Consider the following 27,240-nt stretch of genomic DNA (forward strand, 5'->3'; position numbering starts at 1 on the left):
ATCCCCACCATCTCCTATATTGTTTAATGTTTATTTGAGCTCATTGGACAAAATACATAGCAACATGGTAAGTGATGGAAGATAAAGACAGTCACATTCTACTAATTTCTACTACTACTAATCATTGCTATAGCGCTACTAGACATACGCAGCGCTTTACACATTATATGAAGGTATTTTTTCTGTCCCTAGAGGGCTCACAATCTAAGCTTTTTGTACCTGGGGCAATGGAGGGTTGAGTGGCTTGCTCATCACAAGGAGCTGCAGTGGGAATTGAACCCAGGCTTGTCAGGATCAAAGCCCACAGCCTTAACCACTAGGCTACTCCTCCACTCATTCATTATCAATTCAAGGTTAAATCAACAATGAACATGATATTATATATTTGATCATGGTCTTTCTTTGGTGTTTCAGGGACATAGACAGTAGAAGTCTGCCCAGCTCTGTCCTTATGTTCCAACTACTGAAGTTGCCATCAAAGCCCACTCCAGACTATCCGAATCAGTTTTGTCATTTGCAGGACACAGACCTTAAAAGTCTGCCTGGCACTGTCGTCACATTCCAAATTACTGGAGTTTCCGTCAAAGCTCTCTTCAGTCCTCCTATGACCAAATTGTTATATGTGGGACTTAGACCATACAAGCCAGCTCAGCCTTAGTTGCCATCTAAGCACCATTTGACATACAAACATAGAGGCAACCCTTTAAGTTTGCATGTCAAGAGATGCTTAGATGGCAACTCTGGCTGTATCAATTAAGGCAGTGCTGGGCTGCACTCTATGGGGATATCATATTTCATTTATGCTGACGACGTTGAACTGGTCTTTCTAGTGCAACATCTTTGTTGCAGATGTAAAATTCTCTGTTTTGCTACAAACAGCTGCCTGAACGAAGTTTCATTCTTTAAAACTGAATGCTGGCAAGACTAAAATTGCGTGGGTAGCTGGTACGGATGAATCCATTCCCGTGAAGGGACCCCGTCCTTGAGAGGAGAAAAAATCTCTTTGCGACCAATTTATTTTGGGAATTGTGATTCTCTGACATTTGAACAATCTGAGATTCTAATCATGTTTCTGTCAACTGTGGCTACCGAGGCAGATTTAAGATTATTTTTCCTTGAATGGTTTTGCAATTGTTTGTTGCCCAAATGACGATATCCTCAAGATTTGATTATTCTAATTGCCTTTATTTAGGACTCGCAGAGAAATTGATGAATGGGAGTCAATTAATCCAAAATACAGCAGCTAGGCTTATTTTATGTAAAAGCAGATACGATAGGGTGATGCCTTTGTTTTCCTCTTTACCCATCGTTGCACGAGGTGAATTTAAGCTACTAGCTTTTAAGATTTATGGATTATGCCTTTCAAATCTTTCTGGATTTATACCAAGATCACAAACATATTCTTTACAGAAAATTTATGTTAATTTCAAATTTTGCCCTCTTCAACTTGGAAATTATTTTTCAAATGGCCTAGTTTTTTTTTTTTTTACAACTGCTACCCTGTGTATGTTAATTCTCTACTGCTAGATCTTCATACTGAATCTAATTATCAGACTTCTATGAAATTACTTAACACACACTAGACTTTTCAAGTTCTTCAGATTCTTTTTATAGAATTGTTTTATTGTATTATGTATATGTAACAATTTTGTAAGCTGCCTTGAACCAATCTGTTGGTATAAGCAGTATAAGTTCATGTGTCATGTTATATAGGAAATCAAATAAAAAAAATTAATTCTGGCTGCTATATCCCATCGTGCTGTATTGTACTGTGGAAAGGCATCCCTGGGCACCGATATGGTACCTGTACTACTGAGTCTCAAAACCCATACCTTCAGTTATCGCCAATTCTCACCTGTGGTTATTGGAAAGTCGGCACACCATAGTCTCTGATTTTTCTGATGTTTCTGAAGTCACAAAGAACGTGGCACCTGCATATAAACACTTTTCATTCAAACACCGTTTTGCTAAAAAGATCTCAGAAGCTGTTCAAGAAATTTTAACTCTACACACAGTTAAGCTACTACTATTTAACATTTCTATAGCGCATACACTGTCCCATCTTCTGTTCTGTGCCTGTCTCTGAAACCAAACAGTGGTGATTTAAGAGGAAAAAGATGCTCTCGCCTCCTGGTTATTTTTTTTTTTTTTGTTACATTTGTACCCTGCGCTTTCCCACTCACGGCAGGCTCAATACGGCTTACATGGGGCAATGGAGGGTTAAGTGACTTGCCCAGAGTCACAAGGAGCTGCCTGTACCTGAAGTGGGAATCAAACTCAGTTCCTCAGGACCAAAGTCCACCACCCTAACCACTAGGCCACTCCTCCACTGTTGCTACTATTTGAGATTCTACATGGAATGTTGCTATTCCACTAGAAGTCGGCCCTTGCAGATCACCAATGTGGCTGCGCAGGCTTCTACATGGAATGTTGCTAGTGGAATAGCAACATTCCATGTAGAATCTCCAATAGTATCTATTTTATTTTTGTTACATTTGTACCCCGCGCTTTCCCACTCATGGCAGGCTCAATGCAGCTTACATGGGGCTATGGAGGGTTAAGTGACTTGCCCAGAGTCACAAGGAGCTGCCTGTGCCTGAAGTGGGAATCGAACTCAGTTCCTCAGGACCAAAGTCCACCACCCTAACCACTAGGCCACTTTTCTGTTGCCTGGGGCTCATCACCTTTCTTTCCTCTCTAGTCATGGGCCAACACCTGCTGTGTGGTTCCCACTGCAGCACTCCCAAGTGCTCAGCACTGGATTAGAGGTGCATACTTAAAGTCCCAGGTGGAGCTTGTGACACACATGGCCAGAACCCATGTGATCTACCACTGGCCCTGGCTCCTACACCATCATCGCTGTAAGCGGAGGAATGCCATGCTTCTGCTGACTAGAATGCAGAAGGTAGCAGCACTGGCAATAGCCTGTGCAAGCTGGCACAAGGAAAAGGAAGAATCAGTGTTCATCTGCAGAGGTGGGAAGAAGGACCAGCTTTCTCTCCCAATGGATAGTGCTGAGAGCAGCAATATGTGAATAGGTGCAAGCTGGTGTTAAAAAAAGACTGGAATCAGGCAAGAGAGATCACAGAGTTGGGGAAGAAAGGAAGAGACTATGATGGACTGCAAAACTGTGCAAACTTCTCAAATCCACCCCCCACACACATCCTCTCCCATCACCCATGTTTTCTCCATATGGATTGTGTGAAAGAGGGAGAATGGAGGGGGAGACACAGTTTACCCCAATAATCTGCTGCTTTTAGCTCCTAGCCACAATTGCCCTCCCCTTGTCCCTTCCTCCCTTCTCACCCATTACTTCCCTCACCCGTAACTGTCTTGTTGGTCTGTATTACTTAGATTGTAAGCTCTTTTGAGCAGGGACTGTCTCTTTGTATCAGGTGTTCAGCGCTGCGTGCGTCTGGTAGCGCTATACAAATGCTAATAATAATAATCAAAAGGAATGAGTGGAAGGGGAGGCAGTACCTCCTATCATATCCTCTCCACACATTCTTTACTCGAGTCAAGAGAAGTGGTTGTGAGGAAGAGAAGACCTTGGACAGTAGGCGGTGAGTGAAGTGGCTGGGAGAGAAAAAAAATACTTTCCTCCCATCCATGCTAGTTGGGCACAACAGGTCAAATCAAAGGGAAGAGAGTGCAAGACCGCATGCATGTGTGAATGCACTCAGAGTGAGTGGAGAGACAAAATGTAGTCTTCTGCTAATTCAGGCCCATGGGACTGGAGGGTAGGTGGCAGCAACTCCCTACCATGTATTAAAAAAGGTGAAAAGGCACACAAACAGCTGGCATGGTTAAAAAGTGAGGTGAAGAAAGCTATTAGAGTTAAAAGAACATTCTTCATAAAAAGGAAGAAGGATTCAACTGATAAAGATAATAGAAAACAGCATAAGGAACGGCAAGTCAAATGCAAAATACTGAAAAGGAGATGGAGAGACTTTGAAAACAAGATTGCCCTGGAGGCAAAACAGAGGGGTGCCCAAGTTTTCCTGAGGACGTCCTCGCAGGATGTCCCGGCGAAGGGGCGAGGAAACCCGTATTATCGAAACAAGATGGGCGTCCATCCTTCATTTCAATAATACGGTCGGGGATGCCCAACTCTTGAAATTTAGGTCGTCCCTAGAGATGGTCGTCCTTAGACTTGGTCGTTTCTGATTTTTGGCGATAATGGAAACTAAGGACGCCCATCTCAGAAATGACCAAATGCATTCGTAGTGCACTGCTCCCCCTGACGTGCCAGGACCCCAAGCGGGCAACCTAGGGGGCACTGCAGTGGACTTCAGAAAAAGTTCCCAGGTACATAGCTCCCTTACCTTGTGTACCGAGCTCCCCCAAAACCCTCTCCCCACAACTGTACACCACTATCATAGCCCTTATGGATGAAGGGGGGCACCTAGATGTGGGTACAGTGGGTTTCTGGTGAGTTTTGAAGGGCTCACATTTACAACCACAAGTGTAACAGGTAAGGGGGGGGGGGGGGGGGAATGGGCCTGGGTCTGCCTGCCTGACGTGCACTGAGCCTACTAAAACTGCTCCAGGGACCTGCATACTGCTGTCATGGAGCTTATTTGAGGCTGGCAAAAAATATTTAAAAAAAATTTTTTTTTGAGGGTGGAGGGGGTTAGTGACCACTGGGGGAGTAAGGGGAGGTCATTCCTGATTCCCTCCAGTGGTCATCTGGTCAGTTTGGGCACCTTTATGTGGCTTCGTCATAAGAAAAAAAAAAAAGGACCAGGTAAAGTCGTCCAAGTGTTCGTCAGGGACGCCTGTTTTTCTCCATTACGGGTCGAGGACGCACATGTGTTAGGCATGCCCAAGTCCAGCCTTTGCTATGCCTCCGACAAGCCCCCGGGAACTTTGGTCGTCCTCACGACGGAAAACAGTTGGGGACGACCAAAATCGGCTTTCGATTATGCCGATTTGGGCGACCCTGTGAGAAGGACGCCCATCTTGCGATTTGTGTCGAAAGATGGGCGTCCTTCTCTTTCGAAAATAAGCCCGATAGTAAAAACTTTTTTTTTTAAAGGTATATTAGAATCAAGAAGCCAGTAAAAGAAATCAGTTAGGCTGCTAGATGACTGAGGTGTAAAAGGGACACTCAGGAAAGACAAAGCCATAGCGAAGAGACTAAATGAATTCTTTTCTCAGGCTTCACTGAAGATGTGGAAAAGTAATATCTTGCCTGATATCATGAGATAGATTTGCATGTAGTAGAAGCAGTGCATGCCAATCTCTCTTGTGAATATTCATTGTGGATATCCTGAAAACCTGACTGGCTGGGGTGCCTCCAGGACCAGGTAAGGGGACCACTGCTTCAGTCCAATTGGACCGGTCCAGACAAATAGGCTGTGTCCCTCTACCAGCAGACAGAGGAAGAAAATAGTTCTTTTGATTTGCCCCCAAGGGTATTATGCAGCATAGAATGTTTGAATAGCCAAGCAGTGGTGATCAAAATCTATCTGATGGCTAATACTGAAATTTCAAGACCAACTGACTCAATCGGGTCATAAACTTACCAGCTGGTGAGGTATATACTCTACTGACATGCAAATATTTCACTGAGTCAGGAAGTTGTTTGAAATCTAAAAGTCTGAGTGAATTGGAGTCAGAAGAATAATCCCCCCCCCCCCCCCCCAACTCGACAAACACAGCTGAGAAGCTGGTTCAGGAAACAAGCCAAATAGGCACCCCCAAACAACTGAGACTCAGAATAAAACCCCAAAAGGGTAGTTAAAGTTCAACAAAAACTGTCAGGAGCAGGGCTGTTAGTCCGTCATCCATCCGCTTGGGAGACAGAGGAAATACTGAACACTCTATGCTGCATAACACTGTTAAGGGGTGAGTCACAAACTATTTTCTTCCTTTGTCTCCATCCACTGGTAGAGGGATACAATCCATTTGTCTGGGCTGGTCTGATAGGATGCTATGGAAGAGGGAGATGCCAGAAATGGTATTGAATGGTGATGAGTCAGAGGAACTACAACAACAACAACAAAAAATCTCTGTAAACCTGGAATATGTAATGGGGCAATTTTGCTAAACTAAAGAATAGCAAAGCACTTTGATCAGAAGGTATACATCCCAGGGTACTGAGAAGTAAAGAAGAAAAAAAAGAACTTGCAGAGCTACTACTATTATGTAAATTATCTTTAAAATTAAGCATGACTGGAGGGTGGTCAATGTAACGCCAAGTTTTAAAAAGGGTTTCAGAGATGACATAAGGAGTAGGAACATGTACCCCCCTCCCCCCCACATGTTTACATAGAATACTGCAACCTGGTTGTCTGTTTCAATGAATAATTTGATTCTTTGACTGATCTCTGAAAGCCTTTAGAGCATTTCAAATGGCCCTCAGCTTGAGAAGGTTGATATGAAGATCTATTTCCTAAGCAGACCAAGTTCCCTGGGTATGAAGCCAATCTACATGAGCTCCCTAGCCCAGGCTGGATGCATCCATTGTTAACACTTTTTGAGGAGGCGTAATTTGGAAATGTAGTCCCAGAGTCAAATTCTATCAAATTGCCCACCTGAGAAGGGCATGAGGTAGCTCTGGCAGAATCTGGATTGAATCAACTAGACTCCTAGCCACCTGAGACCACTAGGAAGCTAAGGTCCACTCTCAAATTAAGCCGTGCCATGGGAGAAAGATGCACGGTTGAGGTCATGTGGCCCATCAATCTCGACATTTGCCAAGCTGTGACCTGCTTGATGATGCAGACCAGCGACGCCAGTGCTGTCAAAGTGTCTGCCCTCACTTGCGGAAGAAAAGCCCGAGCCTGGAAGTATCGAGCAGGGCTCCTATGTACTCCAATCACTGAACAAGAAGGTGAGACTTGGGGTAGTTTATAACAAACCCTAGGAGCTCCAACACCCGAGTAGTTAGGTGCATTGACTGTCGCCCCCTCCTGCGATGTTCTTGACCAGTCAATTGTCCAGATAGGGAAACACATACACTCCAAGTCTGCGTAAATACACTGCTACTACTGGCAGACACTTGGCAAATACCCTGGGATCTGAAGCGAGACCAAATGGCAGAATGTGGTACTGGTAGTGGTGTTTCCCTATCCAAAATCCAAGCTATACCTCCTGTGACTGGAAAGTATTAAAATGTGGATATAGGCATCCTTCAAGTCTAGAGAGCATAGCCAATCGTTTCCCTGAATCATGGGGAGAAAGGTATCGAGGGAAGTCACCCTGAACTTTTTACCAGGAACTTATTCAGGACTTGGGACAAAATCCCCCTGTCTTTTTGGGCACATGGAAGTACCTGGGATAGAAGCCCTTCCCTTCTCGTCCTGGTGACATAGGTTCAACCGCATTGGCCTGTAGAATGGCAGAGATTTCCTCTACAAGTTCCTGCTTGGTCTGAGAGCTGATGTGTGAAGCGCTCAGTGGGCAATTTGGTGGTCTTTGACGCCAATGCAAGGTGTAACCGAGACAGACGATTTGAAGAACCCATCGGTTGGAGGTTACAAGTGGCCACCTGTGTTGGTAAAAATTCAGCCTTCCTTCTGCTGGTAAGCTGTCCAGGACGGTTACTTTGAGTGCGGCTATACTCCTCTAGGGCCAGTCAAAAGTTCGTTCCTTGCTTTGACTGGGGAGCCAGCTGGGGCTTCTGAGGGTGGGACTGGCAAGGCCGAGAACACTGGATCTGGAGGTTCTGGGCAAAGCGAGAAGGTGGTGGAAACCTATGCCTCTGATAGAAAGGTTGCTGCCTAGGCCCACTCAAAAACCTCCTAGAAGAGAAGGCTGCAGCTGGAGGTTGCAGAGACAGAGTTTGGATGGTATCTGTATGTTTCTTGATGAGATCCGTGACATCTCTACCTCATTTCCAAACGGGTTGCAACCGCTCCTGAGCCATTGGTTCTAGGTCAGACTGCAGCCATGAAAGTCTGCACATCTTCGCACCCACAGTGGAGAGTCTGGATGCTATATCTCTATATATAAAAGGCACCACCAACATTCTAAATGAAGCCTCCAGCTAGAAGTGTGAAGGGGGAGAGATATCCGGTTTCCCCATGAGTGTCTGCCCCGCCCTCGCTCTCTCTGTAACACAAACAGTGAAGGAAAACACAGCAAAGCACGAAATCAAATCGCTCTCTCTGTAACAGTGAAGGACTCAGAGGGGGGAGGGGAGAGAGGGCAGAAGCCCTCACTATCTCTGTAACACAAACACAGCACAGCAGGAAACTTAACACTGAAGGACTCGACTCCCGGGGGGAGGGGACAGAGAGGACAGACAGCACAGGGGAAGGGAGACAGGGCAGGGACACACACACTCCCACATGCACACAGAAGAAAACCTTGCTAGCCCCCGTTTCATTTGCATCAGAAACGGGGCTTACTAGTATGTATATATATATATATTTAAAAAAAAAAAAAAAAGAGTCATATGCATCCCTAGCCAGATATTTTCCACACTCCAGCTGCTTACTGGCCAGCTGGCAAAGTTCTACGGCCTGCTCCTGTGGAAGAGAATCCATTAAAAAAAAAAAAGAAGTGTACTACAGGTAAAGGCTTGTATAGAGCTGGTTGGACTGGATGCGGGCAATAAGTATCGAGGACTGAAAAGCTTTCCTCTCAAAAAAGTCCAGTGTCAGAGCCTTTCTACCTGGGGGCGCCAAGCCACAAATCCCAGCTCATTAGAGGGCAGATTTGATCACCAGAGAGTGGTGAGGCAGCTGGGCCTTCTGGATATGAAACTGCCTATCCACCTTCTTAGGTGCAATCTGCACTGAGAGGGGAGATTCCCAGTTCTTCTTCAGTGCATCTTTAAAGAATAGGATGCAATGGTACTGTAACCCCTTTCTTAGGGGTTTCGTAGTCTAGAACAGTTAACATTTCTACCCTAGACTCTTCCTCAGTCTAACTTAAATGGGATGGCAGAAGCCACCTCTCTAAAAAAAAAAACAAAAAAAAAAACTGTGAAAGAGATCTTCAGGTGGAGATTTACATCTCTCTTGAAATGGGGAGGAATGAGAGGATAGCCCATAAGACGACAACTGCGAGAAGAAGTGTAGGTCCTCCTCTGCGTCTCATGAATGACTTATCAATACTCAGTCCTGGCTGAATGAGTCTGTACCTGCCTCAGCTCAGTGGAACCATGTCCATACTACAAAGAACGCCGAGGTACAGCCCTACCATCCAACTCTGGGGAAGCTTCCTTCTCCAACGTTGCGAATGGTATGGTATGTATCAATGTCAACACCCTTCGAGGTGTCTGTATAAAGGATCTCTGCACAGGCATAGGCTGAGCCTCAGAAGAATCTGGAGCTGAACTGCAGTTGGCCCAAGCACCCTCTATGCCCGAGCAGGTTAAAGCTGCAGCGTTTACGCCAGCTTCTCCCTGAGCATGGCTCGCTTATCGAAGGAAGGGGGGAAGCTGAGAGAGGCAGTCTGAGAAAGTGTCTGTGCCAAACCAGTGGCAGGGACCTGGCTGCCTGGAGACTTGCGCACTGGCATCTCTTCTAAAGAGGGGGAGTACTTCTCGGATGTTTTGGTGCTTTCTACACATACGTTGTTCAGGCCCTATGCTTGTGCTTCTTGGGCTTCCCCCGATGCTCAGCATCGTGGTCCTTTGGTGCATGAAGACGATGTTGAACCCATATGTGTCCCTGGTGTTGGGTCCAATGCTCTCACTGACTGTTATCAAAAGAGGTGGAGACCTTCTCAATGCTGGTGCACTCCCACTGGATGTCAAAGCCTTGGTAGGCTTCAAGATCAATGCTTTCACTGCCGATGTACCAACCTTCGAGGAACCAAAAGGATTCTCCTGTTGGACCTGCCGCATCCTGTGTGTCCTTAACCTCAGTTTTAAACACAGAGAACAAGAGTAAGGCACATGGTCAGGATCAAGGCACCCAATGCGCCAAGTGTGAGTCCATCACCGAAATCATCCAATTACATTGGGTGCACTTCCTGAAGCGAAAGGGGGTCTTCTGGGACATCGAGAAAAGATCTGCGGCCAAATTAAACTCTTCAATTGTAAACCAAAAAAGGGGCAGCGTTCAAATTGAGGTCGGTACTCTGGCCTAAATGGGCCAAGCAGCTCGCGAACAATAAAGGAAACTTAAGAGTCAAAAAAGAAAAAAAAATAATTAAAATAAAGGGAAAGTAGAAAAGATAAAGAAGAATAAAAAATAGTAGCCTAGAAAAGGAAATATACTCACACAGAAAGGCACTGTGAAAGGGAGAGTGCACCACAAAAAGCGTCCTCCCTACCCTGCAGGAAAATAAATGAGACTTAGGGACCAGCGCATGCGCGGTGGGACACTACTAGAAAGTAGTCAGCGTCTGCACCAGGCTCTGTTGGATTATATCACCCAGATGTGAGAATATGAAGGCCTGCTTGACTTCAGAAATTAACATTTACTCTCCACCTCTCATCAGTTGCTACACAACTGGGCTTTATTAATTTATTTAAAATATGATTGTTTTTACAATAAAAAAGTGTTTTATATGTGCAGCAAAAATACTTCATGGGAAAGTGAATTTAATTTAAATTGCTATCTAATTAAAGAAGGTACCACTTTGAATTTATTCAAAGTACAATTTGGTTTGCTACAGAAAACTCAAATTTCTCAACAGAACTCTAGAATTCAAGTCCAAAGCAATTTAAAGGTTAAACTTAACTTGTCTTTGAGCAAAATAGCTCAAATTCAACACAACTCAAAGCAGAATGTAAAATTCAGTGTAGTTTCAATCTAAAAAGCTTATGCCACTGTGTAACATGCGAACCCATGGAAGATACAGGGATTCTACGCACCATTCAGAAGCACTTTCAGCTGCTTGTCATAGAACTCCGTCTCCTTCTGCGAAATGAGCGCACACTCAGCGCACTGCCGTACAGGGTCCACAAAGCACATCCGAGGCAGAGGCACTTTCTTACTGCAGCACTTGTCACAGAAGCACTTCCCACACCTTCGGCAGTGGTGCTGGCCACACAAAGCACAATGGCAGCATGTTAAGGCTCTTCACAAGAGAGAAAGCGCTACAGCACATTAGCAACATCTTCTACAGCTGCAAAGAGTGGCACATGAAAAAGCAGAGAAGTATCTTATTCAGCATTCTAGACATCAGCAAACAGTTTATTCCCAGTTTCACATGGAGATTTCTAAATACATTTAAATATAAGGAAACAAAGCCTTTTACAGGGGTCAAAATGCAGCTAATTGCTCGGAAGTCTGATTGAGCATCTTTTCAAATCAATAAATGCATAAACCACTCCTATCTGCTAATCCAAAGGACATCAAACCTTGCCTTTCCATCAAGCATTGGAATACAGTGATCGCTATTTAACAAGCTGAGATGTTATGCCTTTTCTCGCTTTTAAGTTACAGATGCTGTGTGCCCCTACCCTGCAACTAACTTTTACAGCAAAGGAAGCAAATACTGGGGCAATGAGAAAAAATGTCCCTGGTAGGTCCACAAAGGAGACTAAAATCCAAGTTTTCAGTTAATTCTTTATCTGAGCTCTGACAAAATCAGGCAATAGTCCATAAAAGCATTCAATTCCTTCTTAGAGGCCAGCATGCTGAAGGTTCTCCTTGTAGTTAGGGCTGCTGATATACGAAGAAGAGAACGCAGAGGCCCTTTTACTGAAGTGTGGTAAAAACTGAATTAGCTGCACAATATGTAATGCCTCTGTGGTAACTACTGAAGCATGTCCAGCATCTTCCCATACAGTTGACACAGAGAAAAAAAAAATGTCCCAAACACTGACTGCACATTAGGTACATGACAGATAATGCAGATACACAATGCCACGTAGTGTCATGGACTTAAATGATCTGCTGTAGTAACAGTTAATATGCAGCAGATGACTGTGCATTAACTGTAAGGCACTGCCCATGCCTTCTCCCTGCCCCTTTTCACACTAGGCCGTTAAGGGTCAAGCTGCCACTAACTGTGCAACCCTATTCATAGGAAGCAGGTGAAAGCTTGGCTCTTCAACCAGGCCTTTACTGGAAGAAGCAACTAACTCCTCTCACACACACACTGCAGCAGGACATGTTTATCCACTCCTACTCTAGCTGAGATAACATTTAACCATTTCTCTGACCTCATGTACAACTTTCTTTAAATCAATCACCTTACTTTCTAACTCTTCCTACTTTCTTACCCTTCTATATGTTACATCTTTGCTTTACCCTTCGCTATCACTTATAATGTTCTGTTACGTATTGTGTTGACATTGTAAATAGTATACCATGCCATACTTTGTATTGTTTTCGAATATTTTTATTGCTGTAACTGTCTATTGCTCATGTTTGATCAATTCTTACTGTACACCGCCTTGAGTGAATTCCTTCCAAAAAGGTGGTAAATAAATAAATAGGTGCCTATACAGTTTACTAAACTAGTGTGAAACAGGATCAAAAACAAAGGCAGGGGCGGCTCTTTAATTGGGAAGGTGGCCATCTCAGGCAGCAAAACGTTTGGAAGTGGCAACAAATTTCTCCAAAATGCCCCTGCAATGGTCCTCTCACTTTGTTTCAGGCAGGGTGCCATTGTTACTGCCCCACCCCCACAATTAGAGCCCCAAGAACTGCAAAAAAAAAAAAAAAAAAGGCAGTAAAACTGAACAACAGTGCCGCAGCCTTTCAGTCCCTGTATGTCTTTAAAGGCTGTCAGTCCCACCTCCTTTGAAACCAAAGTCTGTGAGACTGACTGACCTTAATTTATGCAGGGATTTGAACACCTGGTGCTGCCTCTGTTTGGCAGGCAGCATGGTGGCCAGAGGAAGGAAAGGGAAGAGATGCTGTCCCTAGCAGCCAGAACAGAAGCAAGGGAGAGACGCTGAACAACAACAATGATTCTCCTAGGTTTGAGCAGCAGTTTTACAGCAACATTCCTACCAGTGGAGGTGGTGAAGCAATATTACTGTTTCATATCACAGAAGGCAAGGCAAGTTCTTCAGGAATGCCAGTGGACTAGCCCCTTTCTGACAAGCTACAATATTTCCACATCATTCCCACTGGCAGGAATACGGGTTAGAAATTCCTGTACAATGAAGATGAAATGTAACTTGGGGGGGGGGGGGAGCGTAAAAGGCTGGAGAAAAAAATATGGAAAAGTGCAAGTAGATGTAGTAAAAAGAGAGTTTAAAGACTGGATGAAATCCGAGTGGACAGAAAGGCAGACAAATAAATGTAAGAAAACTGAAAGAACAATGTCAGAAGTGAAAAGATAGGAAAGGAAAGAAACGGCGAATGGACAACAGACCCTGAAAAGAAAAAGTTAAGAGAAGATTGAGGAAAGAAGAAACCAGTAACTGGTTAGAAAAAAAAAAACAAAACTATTTTCAAATTAGTGAATGACATACGTCAGTAGATTTAATTTCCAAAAATCTATCTATACACTTTGCAAGTACAGGAGGAAATGAAGGAAAAGTCGTCTTACCTGATTATTTTCTTTCCTTTAGTTCTACCTGACCAGTCCAGACCAATGGGTTGTGTCCGACTATCAGTGGATGGAGACAGAGAAAAAATAGTTCCAAGTAATTCACCCCTTAAAAAGGTATCATGCAGCCTGGAATGTTCAGTATTTCGATCAGCCAAGCAATGGGGCTCTCATTCTAAACAGCAAATAACTTGGACCATGGAAAAGCCAAAAGGCTCACTAATGTTAGATCCAATTTATAACGTGGCTCATACTCAACTGACATACTGATATCACACAGAGTCAGGAGATTGTCAGCCTCCAAGGCATGGCAAACATAGCAAAAGGAAGAATTCTGCAAAGATAATAAGCATGAGAGTTGAGAAGACACCTTGAAGGGTGAAAAAAGGAATATACGACCAGAATAACACAGAGGCCCCAACATGCAAATTGCAACTGGGCTGCTATCAACTTGCATCTCCGAGGGACATGAGAGTTAAAGTGTGGTAAGAATGATGCACCTCAGAGCCAGAGATAGCAACATTAAAGAACTGAGAACTCAGAGGCTCATGCATAAAGAAACCCTAGCCTAACCCCAAACGAGGGGGACTATAGAAAGGGAGTTATACCAAAACCAGTAGGGTCTATATACACACTTTAATCAGAGAAGGTAACATGCTGAAATGCAGAGCTGAAGGTCTGCACAACATGCAAAGAGAGAGCCACTCTGAGCATAAGCCAGAGGGAGTCTGTTGAACCTCAGAAACAGGGGGCTTAAAGCTGAAGACAGAAAAAAGCCCTGGCACAGAAGAGAACTGTGGCTAACCATAGGTCAAAGACTGTAGACACAAGACTAGCTGCCATACAAACCAGCTAGTGTCACTCTCTACAGGAAAGGCTGAGCAATGCTCTATAGACCAACATGAGTCTCACACCACAGCCAGAACCATAAACTCTGAGAAGTTGGGAAAATCAGAGATGCTAAGGACGAGCTGAGGCTGAGAGATCAAAATGGACAGCATCCAGCCTCTAGAGATGGTGCTATTGTCCACGTGCAGAGATGGATATTTGGTGTACCTCCAGAGATAGAGCAGTGGTTCCCATCCAAATATGGAGCTTTGCCCCAGATCCAGAGATGGCACCGCATGCCAATTCCAGATAGGGAGCAGCGCTCCGCAGCCAGATGGAACTGAAATGCACATCCAGAGACAAAGCCTGATGCATACCTAGAGGGAGAATGGGCTCCACCTTCAGCTGAGCCCCTTATTGTGGGATAAAGATGCGTCCCGAAGCCACAGGTGAAGGAAGCCCACATGTGAAAATGTAGTGAAGCTGACCATTCATAGAAACTGCATATGAGAGAGGAAGCTATGCTCCAATCTTAGAGATGCAGCCATGCTGAACCTTCAGAAATGGAGCTGTGCCCCCAGTGCAGAGACAGAGCTACACTCAAGATTTGGAGGTGGAGCAATACCCCACACTCAGAAATGGAGCTATTCTGTACCAGCCAAAATGGAGGTGTGCTCCACATTCAAAGATAGCTATGCTCTACATTCAGAGATTAAGCTATATTCTACATTCAGAGATGAAGCTAAGTGCTACCATTAGAGACTGTGCTATGCTCCATCTTCAGAGATAGTGCCATGTCCCCAAAGATGGAGCTATGCTGCACTTCCCCAACTATGTTTTACATTCCGCGATGGAGCCATGCTCTCTCTGCAGAGACGGTGCTAAAATCCACATACAGAGAAGGAAGTTAGAGCATACTCAAGAGATAACTACGCCAACCTTTTTGAGATGGTGCCATGCTCCACATACAGAAATGGAGCTCTGCTCCATGTTCAGAGATGGAGCTATGACCTACCCTTAAACAAAAGAGAGGTGCTCTACATTCAGAGATGGAGCTATGCTGTGCCTATAGAAAGAGAGATACGTCCTACTTTCAAAGATGGAGGTATGCTTTATATACAGAGATGGAGCTACATGGTAGACGGAGGCATGTTCTACAGGCAGAAAGAGGAATGGCCATGTCACACAGGCAGAGAGAAAAACACTCCACGGCTAGGTATGCATCAATGGCCCACTTGCAGAGCTGGATCTGTGCCCAACAGCCGCAATAGAGTTGGTTAAACACAGAAAGATGGAGCTGTGCTCCACCATCAAACAGGGCTTTCAGAAACAGCTGCATGCCAACTTTTATTTAGTAGACATATCCGTAATCAAAAAACAGCTATTTTCACCAAACAAAAATCGAGGAACGCTACCTTAGGAGCTGGACCAGAGGCCCATAAGCGGAGAAACAGATAAAGTTTAGCTGCATTGAGAGTTCTCCGTGACAAATGCAACAAATAGCAGAGTCCAAGACTTGAAAAATAACCTCCAGAACAAGCTGTGGTAAGCCAGCAAGGATGGAACAGCAGGGAGAAGACATGGACACAACTGCACTGTATAGTCGGAGGAAGAACTGACCCAAGACAGAAAGGGGCCTGCTGAACAGGGCTGAATTTAGAAAGGAAAACCAGTGGAGGAACAGCAAGGCACTGCTCCAAACTGCAAGAAATGCTGCTGGAGGACAGCTAAAAATCTTGAGTGCACCAACAGTGCAAAAAACGTGAAATTGTGGCTGAGCGCAATAGCTCAGGAAGCCATAGCGGAAGCCTTGAGGGAAGCTGTAAAATGGAACCGCCTGGCTAAGGTGGCCACATACCATAGCATTGAAATCCGAGTGCTGAAAATCAGGCGATGAGAAGGACCAAGCCCAAAAAAGATTGTGACCAAGCACAAGGCACCTGGAACGGCCTCTGAGGAGGAAGCAGAAACCAGACCAGTGGACAATATGCTGAGGAAATGCCGACCGTAGAATAACAGGGAAAACGAGCACTGAATAGAGTGCCAGACAGCCCAGCCTAGCGGGCTGTCAGCATGGTTGAGCACAAAGGACTGTGTCAGACAGAAGTGCCTGCTACCACAGCAAAGACTCACACCTGTGAAACCCTGGGAAGACCAGTGCTTATCCAAATGCACATGGGCATGAGGAAATAAACAAGCACGGAAGAGCTGAAATGGCCGTGTACATCTGAAGAGTTCTCACAATGCCGGAAATATACTGTACCAAAAGGTGCTAGTACCAAAAAACTCACCGAGCTATACCAAGAACAAATAAGACTTACTTCATGGCCCTCCTGTACCCCTTAGCTGTGGGAGAAAACATTAGCTCATCTGGGCACAAGAATAAACAATAGTACTGGCAGAGGTAAAAAGTTATATATGTATAGCAGCTAGACAAGCAAGATCAGAAACTGCGTGTCATAACATTGTGGAACCATCTGGAAAAGAGGCAGCCCACAAAAACTATAGACGGCAGCCGCACATGAGACTGGTTAACAATAACATATGGATGGAACAAGTGGCCATGAAGAAAATACCACTAACAGTTATAGTTTTCAAGTGAATATCCCACGCCATTATGGCGTGGGATAGGGCTGCAGGAAGAACTCTCGCCACGCAAAAGCGACCAGCTTAGAAAACCATTGAAAACCTAAGAAACAATTTAAAAAAACAGCACTTACTTTAGGAAACATGTCCCTGGAAAAAGTGACAAACATACCTGCCAGCAGGAAAGCGTTCAGACTAGTCTCATGCAGGCCAAGGTAGTTTACACAATAAAGTGTAGCGTTATTACATTCCATATAAAATCTTCCCTCGTTTAGTTTTAGACCCCATGGAGTAAGGCAGGAGGGGGTGAAGAGGAAACTGGCAAAACCGTATGCCACCCAGGCTGGGGGATGAGTAACTCAGGACACTGAGTATCATTCAAGTTTAGATAGTAAAAGAGCCAGACCAACCAGCAACGACCCCTGCACAACTGACACCTGGAAGAACTGGGTCAGGTGCTGCATGATCTGCTACCATCCGCTTGGAGACAGAGGAAAATACTGAACATGCCAGGTTGCACGATACACTGAAGAAGTGAATTACTTGGAACTATTTCTCTGTCTCCATCCGCTGGTAGATGGACATAACCCACTGGTCTGGACGGGAAGGAAGTGCTGTTTGAATCTCTAGTGTTCCAATGCATGCAGAGTGTGGCTCATTGGGATTTCAGTTTAATTTTGTCTACATATTTCTATTTTTAATTTGTGGTACATTTATTCTGTATTTGGTGAGGGTCTGTGTTGTATTTGAGACAGAGGTCATGTATATATTAGCATGGAGTTTCTATGCAGGGCCAGCCTCAGGGGGCTCCAACCCTGCCCAGGGCTGAAAAGGACACAACCTGCTAATTATTTGTAATGTCCCCTCACAAGTTTCTACTCTTGGCCCAGGCATCTCTAACACCGGCCCAATTTCTATATAAGGATCTGCAGTTGTCCAGCTTGTTTAGTTTTCCTAATAGGTGTATTGATATGTGTTAGGGCCAACTGCAATACAGTGCTGTCATTTCCTAGGTAAGGTCCTTGTGTGGGTTTTGGGAGTTACTGTTATGGTATGGTAGAATTGTTCTGTACAGAAGTCCTGAGTGACATTTGCAGAGTTTTGTATTACTTCACAATAGGCCCGTCGTTGTGAGGGTTTATGTTGCTGTCACTGAGGTGACACTGGAATCATAAATTTTCAGTTTGTACAGCAATTTCAGTGAAGCAATATCTTAGTTTCGTGATGGGGGCTTCTGTAGATACAAAATATATGTTTATATTTAACACCATGATAGTTCATTGTATAAAGTCATTTCCCCCCCCTTTTAAGTACCCTAAAACTCAAATCAACTGCTACTGTACCACACTGGCAGAGTATAACCTGGGATTGTAGAATTTTCCTACTATATAGCTTGGTATATAAGGTTTATTCTTTTTTCTTGCCTGATCAGTATTTTGAACAAGGGGACCCTCCACCCCAACTTTATTCTCTGAAAGGAGCTCTAAAGGAGCCCCATCTCATATCTCACCAGGCAGCAGACTGCTTTGAGTCATCACTGGAAGTATGTTATACTCACAGTGCTAATCTGGATTACAATAAATTGTAAACAGTCTTGTGTAATGCTTACAATTAATATTTCTATTATATTAACAGACTAGTAAAACAGGCCCGTTTCTGACACAAATGAAACGGGCACTAGCAAGATTTTCCTCGGAGTGTGTATGTTTGAGAGAGAAAGAGAGAGAGAGAGTGTGTGTGTCAGAGAGAGAGAGTATGTGAGAGACAGAGTGTATGTGTGTGTGAGAGAGAGTGTGTATGTGTGTGTGTGTGAGAGAGTGTACATGAGAGACAGAGAGAGTGTGTGTGTGTGGGGGGCTCCAACTTCCATGACCCCCTCCTTCCCTCCCTCCGAGTTCCAGGCTCCCTTTCCGTCCGAGGTGCAGACCCCCCTCCCTCCCCACTGAGTTCTTGGCCCCCCTTCCCTCAGAGTTCCATGCCCCCCTCCCTCTCCTCCCCAGCGTGTTCCATGCTCCCCTTTCCTTGGAGTGCGTATGTTTGAGAGTGAGTGTGTGGGTGAGAGATGGGAGTGTGTACGTGAGAGAGAATGAGTGAGAGAGAGACAGTGTGTGTGTCAGAGAGAGAGAGTGTGTCTGAGTCTGTGTGTGAGAGAGAGTGCATGTGAAAGACAGTGAGTGTGTGTGTTTGAGAAAGTGAAGCCTTGAAGCATTCGTGCGCTCCGTAAGGCTCCATCTCCTCAACTGACGACACATAGTTCCGGAACGTTGCAGGAATGCTTCAAGACTTGAAGGCTTCACCTTCTCTGCTTCAGAACGTTGGAGGTGCATTTTATTATATAGGATGATGAATCTGGGGTGGTAATTTCAATCATGCCAGGGGCACATGGTATGACCAAGTCAGATCCACAGGTGGTGGGATGTTTAGGCCATGCTGCCCCTCTCCTTTTCCTTCTTTAATACTTTTACTCAAAACTCACTCCCCTGCCACCCCACCCCCCAAAAATTTTTTTTCAAAATTAAATACAATAACTTGGCTTGAGTGTCACTACAATGAAATGTAAGATACTGCAGTTTGTTTATATTTCACAATTAGTTATAATCAAACCAAGTATCTTGTACAACTCTATCTGCCCCCCCCCCCCCCCCCACCAGACAACCAATATCAATACAGATTTCTCAATACAGTTAATCACTCAGTTCTGGTTTGGGATTATTTTTGTCCTACTAGAGTTTCTGGCTCTTATTTGGCTTTAGTATAAACTTCACAGGACCTCAATTTATCTTACACTTTTAACACTTTAATTTATATATTTATTTACTTTGTATTGGGTGGAAAAATTGAACGTTATAAACTGCTTTTAATAATCAAAAGATTTATTGATTTATCGTGTCAGAAATCTCACTTCATGATGCAATTATTCATATATATTTATACAATCCAAATCCAATCTAATCATAATCAACTCTAAATTGCAATGGACCCTTCAATTAACATTCACTTGGTAACTTATTCAACAAATCAATTATAGAAAATCACATACAAGCATAGCAATACACATGCCGGTTGCCACTTAAGTCACCTTGTTCATTCCTCTGATGATTTAATGTCTAAGGGAGACATTACACAAGTCCCTTCAGGACTGAGAGGGGCCATTTTACTTGTGGGAACTGCAATATGTGCCAATATGCAATTCAAACCACAGAGGTACAAATTCCTCACTCGCAGAAGAAATTCCGTTTAAATTCTAGAACAGATTGCAATTCAGAAGGAGTGTAGTATGCCCCTGTGGTCTTTATTACATCGGGCAGACCACAAGGAAGATAAGAGTTCACATAGGGGAGCATGTCAGCAGTATTAGAACCAACAAAAAGGATGCCCCGCTTTCTGCTCATTGGAAGGAATATTAGCATCACATATCGGAATTAAGATTTGTGGTGGTGTTGAAGCTTCAATTTCGTGGTACAATTAATCCAGATTGTTGGTTGATTCAGAAAGAACAGAGATTGATCTACATGTGGAACACTACACAGCCAGGGGGACTTAATAGGGAGATTAAGTGGGATAGGTAAATTGGTATGACATCCTCTGTGGTATATATTGGAGAAAGGAGGGCATGGCATTATGAGCTGCCAGAACTGTGAGTCTCACTGGCTTGAAAACTCATCCAGTTTGAATGGTTGCTGCAGCATGTAAGCTAATATATGTTAATGTAAATGAGTGGTTTTTGGATGCTTATAGGGTAAAGAGGGTGGAAGGATTAATGAGAAGTTGAGCAACGCTATGTGATTTGATTTGTTTGTAGGGAATGACACTGCGTGTCTTAAAAAAAAGAGTTAGAGCGAATCTCGGCCAGAGTCAAGGACGCCGAACATTGAAGACTATTGAAAACAGTGGACGAACACTTCAAGTGAAGGATTTATTTAGTACAAACCTTGGAATTGCTGGGGTGTGGTAAGTGAATTACAATTTTGAATATTAAATCACGATAAAAGGAAAAGGAGTGATATATACCGATAATGCAATGTTCATCGTTTGCAGTCAAACTGAAGTTCATTGAACAAGCCTGAGTTGAATTTGTAAGAAGGATTCAGGGAATTTACCACTCATACAACGGTCTCCCTTAGACATTAAGTCATCAGAGGAATGAACATGGCTTTGCCATAGAGCAATAGAGCTTATCGCTCAATACACAGGAGGATTAAGAGGACTTAAGTGGCAACAGGTATACGTATTGCTACGCTTGTATGCAATTTTCTATAATGTTTGATTTGTTGAATAAGTTACCAAGTGAATGTTAATTGAAGGGTCCATTGCAATTTAGAGTTGATTATGATTAGATTTGGATTGCATAAATATATATGAATTGCATCATGAAGTGAGATTTCTGACACGATAAATCAATAAATCTTTTGATTATTAAGAGCAGCTTATAACATTCAATTTTTCCACCCAATACAAAGTAAATAAATATATAAAGTGTTAAAAGTGTAAGATAAATTGAGGTTCTGTAAAGTTTATACTACTAATACAGCACAGGTGGTGAGAAAGTGAACTCCCCTGTCTAAGTAATTGGCATCTTATTTGGCTTTGCAAAAAATGCCAAGCCACTGCTGCTTCTAAACCTCAGGAGCTGATGTTCTCTCCTCAAAGAGCTGAGGGAGGTGAGGGGAGGGGAGGGAGGGAGGGAGGGAGGGGGGGGGAGGGGGGGGGGGGGGGGCAGAGGACACTGCATTTTCCATGAGCTTAATCAATTGCTTGCCAAGAGCTCACATTTTAGCTATGCTGCACCTCAGCTTTCTACTTGCTGGAAAGTTTATCTCTGCAGTGTGTCGGAAGAACTGCTTTAAATACTTTTGTTTCATACCTGCTAGTATAGGCCATGTGTGTAAATGAAAGGGAACATTAATCTTTTGCTAGCTGATGCTCCCATTTCATGCACCATTACTAACTAATTGTAGAGATTTCGGGCCACAAAGTCTTGAACTTCACTGAGTGTTAACATCACAGATGGATAGAAGAAAATGACTCCATTTAGGAGTTAAAAAAAATACTCCTTTTATCCAAAAGGCCCATTTTCCAAAGAACTCCAAAACATCTCAAAACGAAAAGCAAGCAATTGTGATCCCCAGGTTGTGTTTTGTCTTCGTCCAGAAAAAAATATATTTTCTTTGGGATTTTTATTTGTATAGATATCGCAGCCCAGTGCTTTGGCCTCATCCCACCTGGTACGCAAAACATTTCTGTCCAGATGAGATGTTGCCATAGTAGAGCATCATCCTCGCTCCTATCAAATCTAGTTAGTCTAGCAGCAGTGGTAACTGTAAGCCTAGCACAAAGAGCCAAGAGACTCTTAAAAAAAAAAAAAAACAACATACAGAGGAAAGAAGTGGGAATAATTTCTGTTATCCAGAAGAATCACCTCTGAACGGCCTTGATACCAATCATTCTGGACACAGGTGTTGTACTTTACAAGGCAGATAAAAGAAAAAAAAATGGAATTTCTGATTTAAAAACATTTTTCTGACCTTTCTCGTTATGAAATCGAATTTCGTGTCGCACTGCATGCAGCGGGGACACTGAAAACAAAAGAAGAATGTAAGTTTTTCAATGTAATCGCGTTACAACATACTTAAACTCTTAGCATAATTTTTGAGTAACAAGAATCAATACGTTGTACACTAAATAAATTCTTATACCATCTCAAAATTGGGAAATGGGTCTGTCTATATGAAATTACAGCAAATTTGAGGGAAATAAAGAGTAACTTGGGGATATGGAGCAAGAGTTATCTGTCATGGTGGGGAAGAACAGTAGTGTAAAACTGAATGTCTTGCCTAAGCTATTGTATCTTTTTCAGGTCCTACCTGTTAGGGTAACAAATGGGGACTTGAAAGTTGCAGACGGAGATCTCTTCTTGTGTGGGAAGAGAAAAGACCCAGAGTTATGAGAAGTCTTGAGAGAAGCGGACATTTCGCTGGGTAAGTGAACATTATTTTGCTCTGCGCTTTCACGATTTAAAGATTGGGGATAAAAGAGAAATTGTATGTTTACTGATTAGACAGTTTGAAAATTCAAACGTTATTAATGGGTTTCCATGGTATAAAACCCTTTTCCCAAAGTTTTAAACTTGAAATTTCTGCAAGAGGTAGGAATTTAATTATCATAGTCTACAGCACTAACAGATAGCCTGTAGAAGGCAGGGCCTAGTTCAGGGTTCATACCCACCCCAGACACATCTCTTCATTTATAGTCTTAATTTACAGTCAATTATTCTAATTAGGATAATGAAAGGAGTTTTCATTAGAGTTTAATTACATTTCATTAGTTTCTGAGAGGCAAACACTAAATAAAACCACATAATATACCATATAATCTTAAGCACTTTAATATCCCTAGTACCTTAAGTTTTAATTAAAAAAAACTCAATAATACTGACATCAGTCCAGAGGTGCTATTCAGTCTTTTGCACTGAATGTCACATGTATGTTTATCTCCCAGTTGGCGAGAGGTTATATGTGTGTGATTGATGCAAAAAGCTCCTAGCTCTGAGAATGAGCCTGGTCTCTTGAGGCTAGAGTAGCAGACTCGGAAGAGCTGAGTGGGACAGAGGTACATAGAGGAGACCTACAGGGACGTTGCAGAGAAGTCCCTCCTCTAGTCTGGCAGCCCCTGTGCTTTGGAGAAGGGAGGTCTCCTAAAAAGAGAGCATCACCAAGTTGAGGGGCCAAAATTGTGGATCAAGTGGCCTATGTACATAAGGTCTTTGAAGGCCTTAGATCAATTTAGGAGGTAGCTTAAGCCATTGTTCTTAGAAGCATTTGGCTACCAGCAAGCTTCTGTTTAGGTACGAATCATAGCTGCTTTGGTAAACTAGTGAGTAATGTATAGTTGATGATAGTTTGCTTACTGTGTGTGGAGCCTTTGGTGTTGTATGTATATGATATGTTTTTGTTATGATGTCATTTCATTACTATGAATGCACTTACTGTAAACCGCTAAGAGCTCTAAGGATTGTGTGGGTTATATACATTTTAAATAATTCTCCAGCAGATCCTACTCAAGAGGAAGGGACAGGACAGCTGTTTATAATTATTATATACAGATACTTTCTGTCCCTAGTGGTCTTACAATCTGAGTAGAGTATTGTATCTAGGGCAATGAGAGGTTAAGTGACCTGACAGCAGAAGAAAGGGTTCAAAAGTACACAAGTGAGGCCACCTCAAGACTGGCACAATGTAGAGATCTTTAATGCCAAAGATCCGACACGGGCCATGTTTTGGGGCAGACAAGCGCCTGCCTCAAGGGTCATATACTTTCTGATAAAAAGTCCAAAGCAATACTTTAAAAACTCATCAGATTAAGCAACAGGTTGTACAAAAGATGTCCAAGTACAATAATGATTTTTTGCTCTTGGCAATCCTTCTACATAAACCACGAGGCTTGTAGATGAATACCATTTGAGTATTTAAACAGAATGAGAAAGATGTGTTAAAATGTATTTTATAAAATGTGAAACAAGGCATTCTGTAATGTTTTAATTGGGCAGATTGATTGGTGTGAGAATCTTTCAATTCAATTCTTGTATACTGCTAATATCCCCTTTCCAAGGTTCAGTGCAATTTATATTTTAGAGGGGACAAAAGTGATAGTGTTAGTGTGAGGTATGAGAAACATTAGAGACCATTGGTGTAATGCATAAGACTAAAAACAAAGGAAAGGATAATGGATGATACTAAGTAGTAAAAAGTCATGATGGATTATTAAGAAGCAGTCTTTGGGAAGAGAAAAGTTTTTAGCCTCTTCCTGAAGCTGAGGTAGCTATTTTCTGTTCTGCTGGGAACAGGTAGAGAGTTTTTGACTCCAAGTACTGGGAATAGAGAGCTGAAAATCCTGATTTTGAGTTGTCTTTTGAAAGGGTGATGCTAGCATCAGTTGTTGTTTCAGTCTGTTAGACTGGACCAGATATAGCAAAGCAGTCTTAGCAGCTCAGAGGTGAAGCCCTGTAAGATTTGAAAAACTAAGCAAGCAGCTCGGAACCCGAGTCTTTCTGCTATGGGAAGCCAGTGAAGTTTGTTTAGAGGAGTTGAAACAATAGTATATCTATTCAATCTGTATATCAGTCTAGCAGCTGTGTTCTGTATGATTTGCAGTTTTTTTTTCTAATATAGGCAAGAAATAGAATGTTACAGTACTAATCCAACTGAGGTAGGACTAACATTTGGATTAGAAGTACAAAGGCTTTTTCGTCAAAGAATGGTCTGACTAGACGTAGCTGTCTCATTTTCAATAGCGTTTTCTTCCAAAGCTGATTAATATGGGAAGAGAAGGTGAGTGAAGAATCGAGCACGATCCCTAATACTCTAGTGTAGGATTGGGAAAGGAGGAAAACGGGCAGCTAAAGTATGGTCCTACGGAAAGCTAAACAGTGAGAAACAGGCTTACGGGCTCATTTTTGAAAGAGAATAGCATTTCAAAAGTGGTATTAAGCAGCATTTGGATGTTTTGCTTCCCCAAAATGTTCAAGTCACTATTCTGAAACTTATTTTGCAGATGTTATCTATGCATTTCATCTGCGCCGTGTTGGGGGCAGGATTAGGGCATTCCTAACACTTGGACATTTTTCTGCCATAATGGAACAAAACAAAAACGTCCAAGACTAGAACTAAGACATTTTTGAGCTAGACCTGTTTTAATAACGACTAAGCCACAAAAAAGTGACCTAAATGAGATGACCACTGGAGGAATAAAGGAATGACCCCCCTTATTTCTCCAGTGGTCACTGACCCCTTCCCATGTCTCAAAGATGTGAAAGAAACAGTACAAAGCAGCCTCTATGACAACTTCAGATGTTATGGCCAATCCTATTAAAACAACAAGCAGGTTCCTGGAATAGCCTAATGGTAAGTGCAGTACACTATGAAGAAGGGGACACAAGCCCACAATCCACTCTGTTACACTTGTGGTGGAAAATGTCAGCCCGTACAAAACCCACCAAAAATCTAGCGTACCCACATATAGGCAACACCTGCAGCCATAATGGCTATTTACTCTGCCAGAATTCTGCTCGACTGTGGAGTGCAGAACTTGCACAGAATTCCCCGGTCACGCAGAATTCAACATTTCTGCGCAGAATCTGCACTCTCCCCCCTGCCCACCCACCCTGAGCACAGTATGCCCTGGTGGGCTAGTGGCCTCTTCAGAGGCAGGAAAGAACCCCACTCTTTCCTGCCCCGCTGCCACCACTCTCTCACTGGTGCCGTACTTTTCCCAAATGGCCGCCGAGACTTCAAGTGGTAATCTTGTGAGTTTATTGCTTGAAGTCTAGGCGGCCATTTGGAAAAAGCACGGCACCAGCAAGACAGCGGAGGCAGGAAAGAGTGGGGTTTTTTCCCTGCCCCAAAGAGGTTCTCCTGCTGCAGCTCCTCCTCTTCCTACGTCATGGGTGAGTGCAGGGGTGGCTGGAAGGAGGAGCTGAATAAAAAAAGAGGGGGGATGCTGTGGATGGGAGGAGGCTGCAAAAAGGGTGATGCTATATGTGGGGGAGAGAGGGGCTACATAGTAACATAGTAGATGACGGCAGAAAAAGACCTGCACGGTCCATCCAGTCTGCCCAACAAGATAACTCATATTTGTTGCTTTTTGTGTATACCTTAAAAAAAAAAGGGGGGATGCTATGTGTGGGAGAGAAAAAGCCTGTAAAAAAAAAAAGGGCTGCAAAAAAGGGGGATGTTATGTGTTGGGGAGGGAGGAGCTGTAAAAAAATTGGAATGCTGTGGGTGGATGGTAGCTGTAAAAGAGGGGGATGCTATGAGGGAGGGACTAAAAAAATGGATGCTATGGGTGCTGGGAAAAATACAGATGGTACCTAGGGACAGGGAGCTGTAATATTAGTTAAATTCTGCCAAATAATCTTGCAGAATTTGCAAACTTTGTGTGCAGAATTCCTGCAGGAGCAGCTACTGTAGTGATTTATAGTTGGCTACAGTAGGTTTCTGGTGGGTTTTGGAGGGCTACCCATACAATATAAGGGGGGTAATGGTGAGATGTGTACCTGAGAGCTTTTATGCAAAGTCCACTGCAGAGCCCCTAGGGTGCCCCAAGCTCTGCTTGGATGTATGTGTGGCCAGTCAGAATACTGCCTCTTACTGAATTCAAATGGATTAATTTTGTGCCTTTTTCACTGTTTCTTTTTTTTAATAGACCAAAATGCTAACTGCACTGAGCAGAAAAACATCTAGCAAGTGACCAGTTTTAAAAAAAAAGTTTTGCAGTTTTGAAAATCGCTATATTCGCTATTCGGCTTCCAAGGAAAACATCCAGTAGCGACCTCGGGCGGGCCAAGGCCGTCCATAAAGGACGTGTTTGTTTTTGTTTTACGTTTTTGGCATGCGCAGAGCAGCCAGCATAACGCTT

The 27,240-nt window shown here is 43.3% G+C and overlaps 2 protein-coding genes across 4 annotated transcripts in view; one reads left to right on the top strand and one right to left on the bottom strand.

Moving 5' to 3' along the window:
* The window catches only part of ZFYVE21 (zinc finger FYVE-type containing 21), a 43,153-nt gene that overhangs the window by 11,615 nt on the left and 4,298 nt on the right, over positions 1-27,240 (bottom strand). For both annotated transcript variants that reach the window (XM_030215562.1, XM_030215561.1), the window contains exons 3-5: positions 22,353-22,403; positions 10,778-10,946; positions 1,856-1,931 (exon numbers count right to left, since the gene is read on the bottom strand). In XM_030215562.1, the coding sequence (XP_030071422.1) occupies positions 1,856-1,931; positions 10,778-10,946; positions 22,353-22,403 (296 nt within the window). The remainder of the gene's footprint in view (positions 1-1,855; positions 1,932-10,777; positions 10,947-22,352; positions 22,404-27,240) is intronic.
* XRCC3 (X-ray repair cross complementing 3) overlaps positions 20,922-27,240 on the top strand; it is a 50,076-nt gene continuing 43,757 nt past the window's right edge. For both annotated transcript variants that reach the window (XM_030215557.1, XM_030215560.1), the window contains exons 1-2: positions 20,922-21,049; positions 22,685-22,805. The gene's annotated coding sequence lies outside the window, so the exon portion shown is untranslated. The remainder of the gene's footprint in view (positions 21,050-22,684; positions 22,806-27,240) is intronic.

This window comes from Microcaecilia unicolor, chromosome 9, assembly GCF_901765095.1.
Source record: "Microcaecilia unicolor chromosome 9, aMicUni1.1, whole genome shotgun sequence".
Lineage (NCBI taxonomy): Eukaryota > Metazoa > Chordata > Amphibia > Gymnophiona > Siphonopidae > Microcaecilia > Microcaecilia unicolor.